The 11219-nt window shown below is 55.0% G+C and overlaps 2 protein-coding genes across 4 annotated transcripts in view; one reads left to right on the top strand and one right to left on the bottom strand.

Annotated features, from left to right (window-relative positions):
* Window positions 1–963: 963 nt before the first annotated feature.
* GGCT (gamma-glutamylcyclotransferase) lies at window positions 964–6292 on the bottom strand. The gene is made up of 4 exons (XM_064167068.1): window positions 6139–6292; window positions 3886–4031; window positions 3632–3767; window positions 964–2627 (listed from the first exon to the last, which is right to left on the bottom strand). Exons 1-4 carry the CDS (start codon window positions 6250–6252, stop codon window positions 2478–2480), a joined length of 546 nt encoding a protein of 181 aa, XP_064023138.1. The 5' UTR covers window positions 6253–6292; the 3' UTR covers window positions 964–2477.
* Window positions 6293–6794: 502 nt separating this feature from the next.
* Window positions 6795–11219, top strand: part of ANKIB1 (ankyrin repeat and IBR domain containing 1) — an 85951-nt gene continuing 81526 nt past the window's right edge. For all 3 annotated transcript variants that reach the window (XM_064167227.1, XM_064167228.1, XM_064167224.1), the window contains exons 1-2: window positions 6795–6990; window positions 9723–9802. The gene's annotated coding sequence lies outside the window, so the exon portion shown is untranslated. The remainder of the gene's footprint in view (window positions 6991–9722; window positions 9803–11219) is intronic.

The following is an 11219-nucleotide window of genomic DNA, read 5'->3' as shown; positions in this document are numbered from 1 at the left end:
CCAGAGCCTGCGGGGCCAGCCGTAACCCCGCGGGGCCAGCCGTAACCCCGCTGCCGGCTGTCACCGGCTGTCACCGGCAGTGGCGGCAAGGACACCGATCCGCACACTGCCTCCCACGTGTGCTACACGCACCACACCCGCGGCCCTCGGCGCCGCACCGCCCGCGCTGTCTGTCCCGGCAGCGCTGCCGCCCGTTGCCGTGAGGCGGCAGCCGCGGGGGGCACTCGGCCGGTGCCGAGCTGGCCCCGCTCCCCCGCCCAGCACCGCCGGTCCCACGGCCGCCTCCTCCCCGGGGCAGGGGGGCCCTGCCGAAGCAACAGGAACGCCCCAGTGCCGTCAGCCAGGAGGCAGACGCCAGCAGGAGTCGCTGGGGCGCAGCCCTCGCCCCCAGGGAGCACAGAGCTTCGCTTTACGGAAAGCCGAGACTCTGCTCGGCAGCCTCCCGCCCTCCCTCCCTCCCTCCGCGCCGCCCACGCCTCGCCGCACGGCGGCCGCCGCCGCTCCCGAGTGGTGCCCGAGGCGGACAGCGCCCGGCCGCGCTCCTCACCCCTGCCTCTGCCCCGGCACTCACCGCAGCGCCGAGCGGAGGAGACGCGGGGGGGAGCGGGGCGGCGGCCGGCCGCGGGTGTGCCTCTCCCCGGCCCCCGGCCCGCCCCGGCACCAACCTCTCCTCCGCGGCGGGCAGCGACTCCTCCCCACGCAGGCGCCACCGCCCTGCCCTCCCCGTACCGCCGCGGACGGAGGCTTCCTTCAAGTCAAGTTCCTTCTGCCAGCTGCCCTCAGGGAGGCTGCCAGGATTTCGCTTTTTGTTTTCTTCCTGCAAGTTCTTCCCCGCCCAAAGTGTATCCATTAGCAAAGGCAAGTCCCCACGGGAAGCTCCAGTTCCACGTTGGGAGCTTTGGCTTACGCAAGCGACACCAACACCGAGGCAGGCATTAAAGAGGCAGGGGAGAGGTCTGGGCATCACTTTTCGGACTCGGCTTTATTGACTCTTTCAGGCTAGGCAGTGCTAGTAACATCTACTGCAGGCACCATGTCCCACCCTGCTAGTGGAGAGCACTGCACATCCCTGGCAGAAGTTCACAGACAAAAATGAGCAGAGTAGACACAGTAAGGCTGTTACTTTGTGATGTTTTCATCTAAACAGCCACACAGAAGATAAGTCAGAGTTGAACTTTGGCATCTTCCAGGTTGCAAATCTGTCCTCTTTCCCCACAGACTAACGACAAGGGTGGCCCAAGCACCACAAGGACAAAGTACTCTAAACCTTACAAGAGCTTCCAGTTATGGACAACGCTGCTGAAGGAAAAGAGAGGCCAAGTCTGTTCAGCCAGGGTTTGAGAGGCAAACCATGACACAAATGCACTTGGACTCACAGGAGACTTCTTCATTTCACTGGACACGAGACCAAGGCCTAGGTAAGCATCACACCAGCCAAAAAGGTAATTTAAACCCCCTGAACTACCTACCTGAATTCTTTACACCTAACCTGCCACCTGTGGTTGATTACCAGACACAGAAAGGAAGAGAGCATTAAGCTTTGAGTTCCTTTGCTGCATATTGCCTACAGGCCTGGGCTGCCTTTTGGACTTAAGAAGGTGGTTTAAAAACTATTTTCCTTTCTTTTTGAACTCTATAAGCAGAAACAGGGACTTGGTGGCTTTAGATAGGTTGGGCTTTGCTTCTTTAGAGAATTAGCAGTGGAAGAATCACAGAATGGTCTGGGTTGGAAGCTTGCAAGCTCATCCAATCTCACCCTCCTGCTGCCAAGCAGGGACAGACTCCTCCAGAGCAGGTTGCCCAGAGCCCTGTCAAGCATCACCTTCAATAGCTCCAGGGATGGAGCTTTGAGTACCTCCCTGGGCAACCTGTGACAGTGTTTCAGCAGCCTCCTGGTGCAGAATTTGTTCCTCATATCCAAGCTTAATCTGCTCCGCTCTCATTTCAAACCACTGCCCTCATCCTGTCCCTGTAGACCTCTCACTTTAGTTTTGGTTTAGTTGGGCTTTAAATCAGTACAGATGTAGCAGTAGAAGTTTAGTTTTGGTTTAAGAGTCTTGAGCCTACTTTGCACCTAACAAATCTTTAGGTACTTGATAACTGCATATAAAACATTTACAAACAAAAGGGCCTGGTCCTGCAGCCCTTAATTCCTCAGGAGGCAACAACAGCTGCCAAGGCTCATCAAGGTGACCACCTTCACTTAAAAAGAGGTCAGTGAACAGGACAGACAGCACAGGTCTGCCTGCAGCACTGCACAACACTTGGAGAAAGAGAACCCCAAACCTGCACAACACTTCAGCAGGTACTACACAAAGAAATCAGTTACCAACAGCAGTGGCTCCAGGCTGCCAACCACGTCCAGTGTGGATGCACTGCAGACTCATCTCTTCCTGATAAATAAAGGAACTGTTGATCAGCAGAGCGAGGAGAGGTATTTAAATCGAGGTGCATGGGCAGGCCAAGTGCAGAGGGCTCTATGCACAGTTTATTTCCTTTGCTTTAATAGCAGCTTCAATCTCTTCCATTATTGGCACTGGCCCTGCGTAGTTGTTGGTTTCAATGGCTTCTAATTTCTTCTGATAGTCAGCTGGCAAGCCATTCTGTTTTGCACCCATGCAGATAACCTGTAATAACAAACACCACCACCACCTTCAATAAGTGTCAGGGAGGAGAAAGAGATCTTCAATCATTTACTCATACAGAAAGAATCACTTAGGGTAACAAGTAAATTAACTCCAAATAATGCTATTTGTACCTAAGGATCACCAAAGCTTTCTGGAGGACCACTGAAGACTTTAACAGTGCTAACAAAATGAGTCTGAAAAAGGCTGAGGTTCTGAGATGTCCACCAACATGCACAAGCCTGTACAATTAAGCTGCTGTGGTTATTCCATTCATTCTTCCAAGCAGGATGAGACCTGATTTGTCCACTGATAGTAAGGCTGGCCAGAGGCATAGAGCAGGCAGCACACTTGAGGCCTCTTCCTTTGCTTTCAGTAGTCAATGTGTTACAGTGATGTCTGTGTGCAGCTGTCAACAGCTGCACCATTCCAGACAGGCAGCCGTGCAAGCTGAGGCTCGGCCAGCATCAGATGCTGCACACTAAGCAGGTCAGGCCTGCTGCAGCTCACGTGTCCCAGCAGAGCTGTGTGGAAACACTGCTAGCTCACCAGGCTCCAAGTGGGAAGGCTGCAGTGCTCTGCAGCACTGGGAGGCACTGGTGGGGCGCTGGACTCCTCTGTGACTTGACAGCAAGATACTTCACAGACAATAGGGATAATCCTTGCCCTTGAGACTAGAGGCCAGGTGCCACCTTGTCTCCAGAAGAGCTTCCCTCTTTCCCTAGAGTGTTTTTCTCAATCAGAATTGCTGCCTAGGTGTAAACAACAGCCTCCAGAAAGCCACGAGTTAAACTGAACCTTTCTGTCAGGCATAACTAAGCCAAAAAACACAAAGTGATGCAGAAGGACTCTAAGAGCTGCAAGCATTGTTGCACTCTTGCACTGTACCGAGTTAAGTTCCACGCTCCTGCTAATTACTCATGCCTTCCATCCACTGTAAAGGCTTACTGAACACAAGGACTGCACTGTGGACTTCTGGTGGCTGTCTCCAGTGAGACAACACCTACCTGTTTGTACTGAGGAGAAGGGGGCCCACGGACACAGTCCTTCATCTGGTAGCTTCGACAGGTGAGCACCTTCCCTTCTGGAGTGTGAACGCTGACTTCTATTGGGACATAAATGCCACCTCCAACTCCCTCTTGCCTGCAAAGGGTACACATTCCTCTCATGCCAAGCAACTGATGCCTCTTTCAATTAAAGATCAGCAACCTTTCAGTTGCTCTCTAAAGCAGTAGAAGACAGCAAAAGTGAAGTCACCTACTTATCCAGTGAACTTAAATTGCTAGTGCTCATTTTCCACACTATTCCCCACACTTCATCTCCAGGGCTCTGAACAATGGTAGCTGCACCTCCATGCCAGACAGAGCTTGTCCTGCCTTGATGATGGCCAAATTCCAGTTTATAATCCTGCAAATGAGACCAATGCAGACAATCAATTCCTGCTCAAGATGAGGGCTGTTAGCTACTCTTGACATGAAAGGGGCAGCTAAAGGGCAGTCAGAGTCAGTTGGAGCCACAGGAGGAAGGACAGGCAGGAGCTGACCCAACTCTCACCTCATGAGGGACTGAAATCAGCCTTTGCCACCTCCCCATGAGAAACAGCAGCCCTGGGACAAAGGGAACAGAGGCCTAGCAGAGAGCACTACAGCTGAAAGTCCTGGTCTGCAGAGACCTACACCAATGTCCAAAGCTCTTAATAGTATGGTCCAGGCATTTGCTAACAGTTTTACAGTGGAAAAAAGGTGGAAGTAACCCTTTTAGAGGGGGAGCAGAGATATCCAACTCTGCAGGGAACACAGCAGAGTCATTCTGAGTTCTGTCCAAGTGGGCAGTGGCAAGATTGCTGAGATGCTTCTTGTTAGCCAGCCTGAGGGGCTACGAGCAGGCTGCAGAGGGACTGTTCCCAAAGGCCTGCAATGAGGTTTGAAATGAGAGCAGAGCAGATTGAGCTTGGATGTGAGGAACAAGTTCTGGACCAAGAGGCTGCTGCAACACTGCCACAGGTTGCCCAGGGAGGTGGTTGAGGCCCCATGGCTGGAGATACAGAAGGTGAGGCTGGAGCAGGCTGTGAGCAAGCTGCTGTAGTGGAGGATGTCCCTGGTCACTGCAGGGGGGTTGGACTATCCCTCCAGTGATATTATTTTGGACCTGACTTGCACCAAAGACCTGTGAGGAGGAGTAGAAAACTGCCACCCATGAAGAATGATAGACAGTGTGATTAGCTCTGCTTTTGGGAGCAGGGAACCCTGTCCTGCACCGTGCAGGCAACTGCAGCAGGCACTGCAGAGCACATGGAACACACCAGATAGTTTCTCTGGTCAAGAGCTTGGTCTCTAGCCCTTCTAGGTCCCCACAGAAGAGCTTTGCTGTGCCTGTTACACATCCTGCTTCTTACAGCGTTTGGCTGAAGATTAACAACGTATGAAAAAGCTGAAAGCCAGGGAACTGCCTATTCTAGCCTGGATTCCACAGCAGGATGCCGTTTTCCCTTTCCATTAGCCAATATGATACTACCAGCAACCAGCTCCAGCCTCTCTGCGCATCCTCACTGCCCAGCAGCGATTTTCCAGCTCGAAACAAGCAGCTGCTGCCACGCGGTGTGAGCGGGGAGACTGCGAGCCCTGCACAGCCACCCTGCAGCACGGCAGGGGGCACCGACTGTGTCACCCGAACCCGACACCCAGAAGCCAAGCTGCAACACGCAGCTTTTACTCAAAGAGAAGCGCACAGCGTCACTGCCTTCCTCCCATCGTGCAAGGTGCGGGGCTCTCAGCAAAGTCAGCTCCTCGGGGACAGCTCTTACAGGAGGGGCCCTAAGTTGTCAGGGTGATAGCTAAGAGAGACACCAAGCATCTGACTACAGAGAGTTTACTAATGACAAGCTTTTGGAACTTCTTCACACACTAACATAGACCATCTCCTGCCAGGTAGGTCAAGAGATGCTTCAGGCCATCCTTAAATGCAATCAGTGAGTGCTGCACAGCTCTCAGCTTAGTGGCCATCAGCTTGTGCTTCCAAGCCTACACTAAAGTCAAGCTGACAGATGAGTGTTCAGCAACCCTAGGCTGGGGGGTGCAGAAAAGTCAGCTGCAGCCATGCAGGACCGGGTGAAAGTCTGCAGCCCTCCTGACACACCGCAAAGGGCTGCAGCGCGGCGGAGTGGGGCGGCGAGCTTCTGTTGTAATGCAGCTTCCTCCTTCCTGAGCTGCTGGGAACTCGTTCGTAAGCGTAACGGAGCACCTGCTGCCGGCACCGCCTGGCTCAGAGCTCTTCGCAGGTGGGGCCAGCCCTAACTAAACTAGATCAGAGCACCCCCCGAGGCGCGGCCAACACAAACCCCGCTTGGCCAAAGGCAGCGCAGGTGCGACGGCCAGGCCGATGGGACTGCGGCCAGCAGAGGGGAGCAGCCGGCTCGCAGCACCGGACCGCGCCCGGCAGCAGGACCAGAGCCAGGCCTCCGCGCACCCAGCAGCCGAACGACCCTCCGCGGGCCGCCGGTACCCCCCGCACGCACCTGCAGGCGCGCCACGGCGCCAAACACCGCCGAGGGATTGTTGAGCAGTAGCCGCTCCCACAGCAGGTTGCTGCCGTAGGCGTAGTAGAGAAAGCAGCCATGCCCGGGCTCCATCGCCGCGACCTGCCCCGGCCCCGCCGCGCCGCCGCTTTAACGCCGCCCGCGCCCCTCCCGCCGGCCGCTGCCGCTCGCTATTGGCCGATCTGCTGCGCGCCCTGCGCCTGCGCTACTCCCTCCGGCTCGCTGGGGGCGCTGTGCCGCAAGAGGCAGGCAGCGCCGGGAGCGGCTGTGCCGCGCCGCGAGGGGCGTCACCAGGGCGCGGTGCGCCTGCGCTGTGGCGGGCAGCGGCGGCCCGCGGGGCCTGCCGGGCCTGCCGGTGCTCGGGGCCTGCCTGGGGCCTGCGGGTGCTCGGGGCCTGCCCGGGGCCTGCCGGTGCTCGGGGCCTGCCCGGGGCCTGCCGGTGCTCGGGGCCTGCCCGGGGCCTGCCGGTGCTCGGGGCCTGCCCGGGGCCTGCCGGTGCTCGGGGCCTGCCCGGGGCCTGCCGGTGCTCGGGGCCTGCCCGGGGCCTGCCGGTGCTCGGGGCCTGCCCGGGGCCTGCCGGTGCTCGGGGCCTGCCCGGGGCCTGCCGGTGCTCGGGGCCTGCGGGTGCTCGGGGCCGTTGGTGTGCGGCCCCCGGCGCAGTGTGAGCGGTCAGACGCTGTGCCAGCCTTCCGCGAGCAGCAAACAGCGCGGCCTGTGCCGGCCGCCTGCGCTCGGAGCGGAGCGAGGTTCGCAGCGCGGAGCTGCCGAGCTCAGGCAGGGCCAGTGCAGGTTCCTGCCCCTGGAGGGGAGTAGCCTCCTGCGCTGGGACAGGTGAGGAGTGGCTGAGCTGCGGAATGAACCGCGGAGCTCCCGCGGAGTTCTACAGGGCTGCGTTAGGTCTTACTGCAGCGCTGGGCGCGGGCAGGTCGCTCCGTCAGTCCCGCACACCCCGCGCTGACAGCAGCCACAGTTCGTGTACCAGAGCGAGCGTGTCCATAGTAAGAGGTAGGGTTATTACAGCTCTTTATTGGAGGTCATTAATAGAGGCATTTTCCCGTTCTCCAGCCCACTTCAACCAGCCTCGGTGGCCTTGAATGGCTGAGATGAGCTCCAGCACAGTCTTCCTCGCAGGGTCCTCATCTTTGATCAGCAGCCCCTGATGGTAGTGCTGGTGGCAGGACATCTCTGCTTCTATCTCCTTCCTCCTTTCCCTAGGCAGTGCAGGCCTGGGCCTCTACAAGATTATGTATCACAGATCTCCAACTAGGAGCTGCAGACACTTGGGATCATAGAATTGTAGGATCACCCAGATTGGAAGAGAGCTCCAAGCTCAGCCAGCCCAACCTAGCACCCAGCCCTGCCCAACCAACCAGACCATGGCACTAAGTGCCCCAGCCAGGCTTGGCTTCAACACCTCCAGGGATGGTGACTCCACCACCTCCCTGGGCAGCCCATTCCAATGCCAATCACTCTCTCTGCCAACAACGTCCTCCTCACATCCAGCCTAGACCTGCCCTGGCACAGCTTGAGGCTGTGTCCCCTTGTTCCGTCCCTGGGTGCCTGGCAGCAGAGCCCAACCCCACCTGGCTACAGCCTCCCTTCAGGGAGCTGCAGACAGCAATGAGCTCTGCCCTGAGCCTCCTCTGCTGCAGGCTGCACACCCCCAGCTCCCTCAGCCTCTCCTCACAGGGCTGTGCTCCAGGCCCCTCCCCAGCCTTGCTGCCCTTCTCTGGACACTTTCCAGCACCTCAACATCTCTCTTGAATTGAGTGTCCCAGAGCTGGACACAGCACTCCAGGTGTGGCCTGAGCAGTGCTGAGCACAGGGGCAAAATAACCTCCCTTGTCCTACTACTTCTGCAGTGGTTGTTTAGGTTTGCATATTATCAACTAATTACTGTAAACAAACATTTGTACAACGTTTGGTATTTTATGGTTTGCCACAGACACCCTCAAAATGTGCCTCTGGTCTGTAAGGGCCTTTACCAGCACTCCTTGCTGTTTCTTATGACCTGCTGGGAAGCAGCTCTGCAGGGAAGGGGTGGGAGTGCTGGTGAGCAACAAGTTCCCTGTGAGGCAGTGACGTGTTGTGGTCACTGTGGGTGCATGAGGGAGAGGAAGGGATTCCTCCCTTTCTCCTCTGCCCTGCTGAGCTTGCACCTGCAGTATTGTGTCCAATTCTGGGCTCCCCAGTTCAGGGGAGACAGGGAACTACTGAAGAGTGATGGAGAGCCACAAGGGTGATTAGAATACTGGAGCAGCTGTTTTATGAGGAAAGGCTGAGAGGCCTGGGGCTGTTTAGCCTGGAAAAGAGAAGACAGAGGGGATCTGATTGATGCTTACAAATACCTTGAGGGTGGAGGTGAAGAAGATGGGGCTAGTCTCTTTTGGCTGGTGCCCAGTGATGGCAGAAAGAGCAGGAACTGGAGCACACAGGGTTTCATTTAAACCTGAGGAAAAACTCCTTTACTTTGAGGGTGGCAGAGCTCCAGAAGGCTGCCCAGAGAGGTTCTGGAGTCTCCTTTTCTGGAGACTTTTCAGAACTCACCTGGAGATACTCCTGTGCAAGCCAGTCTAGGTGAGCCTGGTTTAGTAGGGGTGTTGGACTGGATCTCCAGAGGTGTTCTCCTGACATTCTTGTTCTTCCTCATGCTACTCAAACCAGACTTGTTGCAAGCAAAACCAAACGATTGATAAATGAGACCGAGTCACTGAGCTGTGTTTCTGCACCCAAAAGCCTTCGTTAGCAAAGGCAGCTAACAAAATTACTGTTCAAACCTCTGAAAGGGGAATCAGTTTGAAACACTTCCACTTGCAGGTCTGGATATTTAATCCCTCAAAAATGGCAAGTTCAGATTAAAGTCTGTGGAGGTTTCCACTTTTTATGGTCTGTGCTGAATTCCAATCTAATTCCCTGGCCAAGGAGCATAACCTTGGTGTATGTGGTGCAAGCTGATCATGTTTATTCTAGATACAGCATAATGCTAATTCCAGTGCTGCTGAGATAAAACCTAGATTCATGGTGTTCAGATTAATTTGTAATTGAACTGAGTCAATTTGCACTTCTGAAGCCTATTTCTTCCCCCAGCTTAGTTCGTGGCAATTTAAAATGAGCAGATTGAGCCTGTCAGCTACTCATGAGGGTGATAGACATGAGATTTGAATTGGAAGGGCCAGTACTGCCAGGGTACAGTGTCACAGTATAAAGCTTTGGCTTTAAACTGCCTGAAAAATATAAATCTCTATTGCAAACAGCTTTTATTAAACCTTTCTTAAATTGGAGTCTTTATTAAAACTATAATTGACAGAGCACCCAAATGTGCACTGTGTGCTCTGGGCTGTGAGATGGCCAATATCTGCCTCAGAGCACTCAACAGCTCATGGAAATGAGGCCTCCTGAGTCTACAGAGTGCACAAAGAGAGAAAGTTAACTCTTGCTCCTACTGTCAGAAAAAAAGCAAAGCTTTAATTGCTAAAGAGGCACAAAGGGTCATTAGTAATCAGCCTCTGAGGTGTCTGCAGCTTCTCACCATATCACTGTGCTCTTTATTTTCATATTCTCAGGCCTGAGGTGCAAAAACTCCAAATATGCCATCAGACAGAAAAGGAACAGCCCTGGGCAGGTCTGCTGAGGCACACTGCAGGTATGACCCTTGGAGGGGCTCCAGCCTAAGTATCCCTGGTGCTGTCCATGCAGTGTGGCCAGTCTGATGATGAGACTGCATGGTAAAGAAGTGAGTTTGGTCTGGAAAGAGTTCTGCAAGACCTTCTGGTGCTGCCCTTCCAAACCAGGGCCAAATGGCTGTACAGGCACAGGAAGATATCTGGGCACTATGGGCAGCCCTTGCTTGGAAACTATGAAGAGGCAGGAAGGTAGGAAGAGTCATAGAGTCATAGAATCACCCAGATTGGAAGAGGCCTCCAAGCTCATCCAGCCCAACCTAGCACCCAGCCCTGCCCAATCAACCAGACCATGGCACTAAGTGCCCCAGCCAGGCTTGGCTTCAACACCTCCAGGCACGGCCACTCCACCACCTCCCTGGGCAGCCCATTCCAATGCCAATCACTCTCTCTGCCAACAACTTCCTCCTAACATCCAGCCTAGACCTGCCCTGGCACAGCTTGAGGCTGTGTCCCCTTGTTCTGTTGCTGGGTGCCTCTTGAATTGAGTGTCCCAGAACTGGACACAGCATTCAAGGGGTGGCCTGAGCAGTGCTGAGCACAGGGGCAGAAGAACCTCCCTTGTCCTGCTGCCCACACTGCTCCTGAACCAGCCCAGGATGCCATTGGCTCTGCTGCCCACCTGGGCACTGCTGCCTCCTCTGCAGCTCCTCTCTCCCAGCACCCCCAGGTCCCTCTCTGCCTGGCTGCTCTCAGCCACTCTGTCCCCAGCCTGTAGTGGTGCTTGGGCCAAAGTGTAGAACCCTGCACTTGGCCTTGTTCAGTCTCATCCCCTTGGCCTCTGCCCACCCATCCAGCCTGGCCAGGTCCCTCTCCAGGGCTCTCCTGGAGTGATTTGAGTAGGGCTTTGGTGGTGCTCCTGGATTTCACACTGCTGCTGATTTGCGACCTCTTCAGATGAAAATTAACCCTCCTAGAGGGGAGGGTCTTAAATGAAAGCCTGAAGTGAAATCTGTTCTGAGTGCAAAGCTGTCTCCAGAGCAGCTGACCTCAGAGTTGTGCTAACTTGTTGGAAGCTCCACACGGTTTGGAGCATTGTTTCCCCTTGGATACAAGTACAAAACTGGTGCAGAGTAAGCAGTCAGGAGTATGCCTCCTGTTTGGGAGCTTCCCAAACATGGGGGAAAGCTCTGGATACCCAGAGCTGTTTGTGCATTGTCCGTGGAGGAGGTCAGCAGGGTTTTTGATGCAAAGAAAAGAGAAATTTGGTTCCATTGGGTTGTTTTTTCAATCCCTAGATGGCATGGATTCCTGAGCACATCCTGCTTGGGGATTTTTGTTAGGGAGGGGGCAAAAAAATGGAAATTAGGGGGAAAAAAAAGAAGATTTAGTGGATTAAGTCAGATCTGCTGGAACATCTGCCAGTCACTCCCTGTTCTT

Source organism: Pogoniulus pusillus, chromosome 28, assembly GCF_015220805.1.
Source record: "Pogoniulus pusillus isolate bPogPus1 chromosome 28, bPogPus1.pri, whole genome shotgun sequence".
NCBI classification, from domain to species: domain Eukaryota; kingdom Metazoa; phylum Chordata; class Aves; order Piciformes; family Lybiidae; genus Pogoniulus; species Pogoniulus pusillus.
Note: the sequence above shows the minus strand (reverse complement) of the source record. Positions and strands in the feature narration are given on the sequence as shown.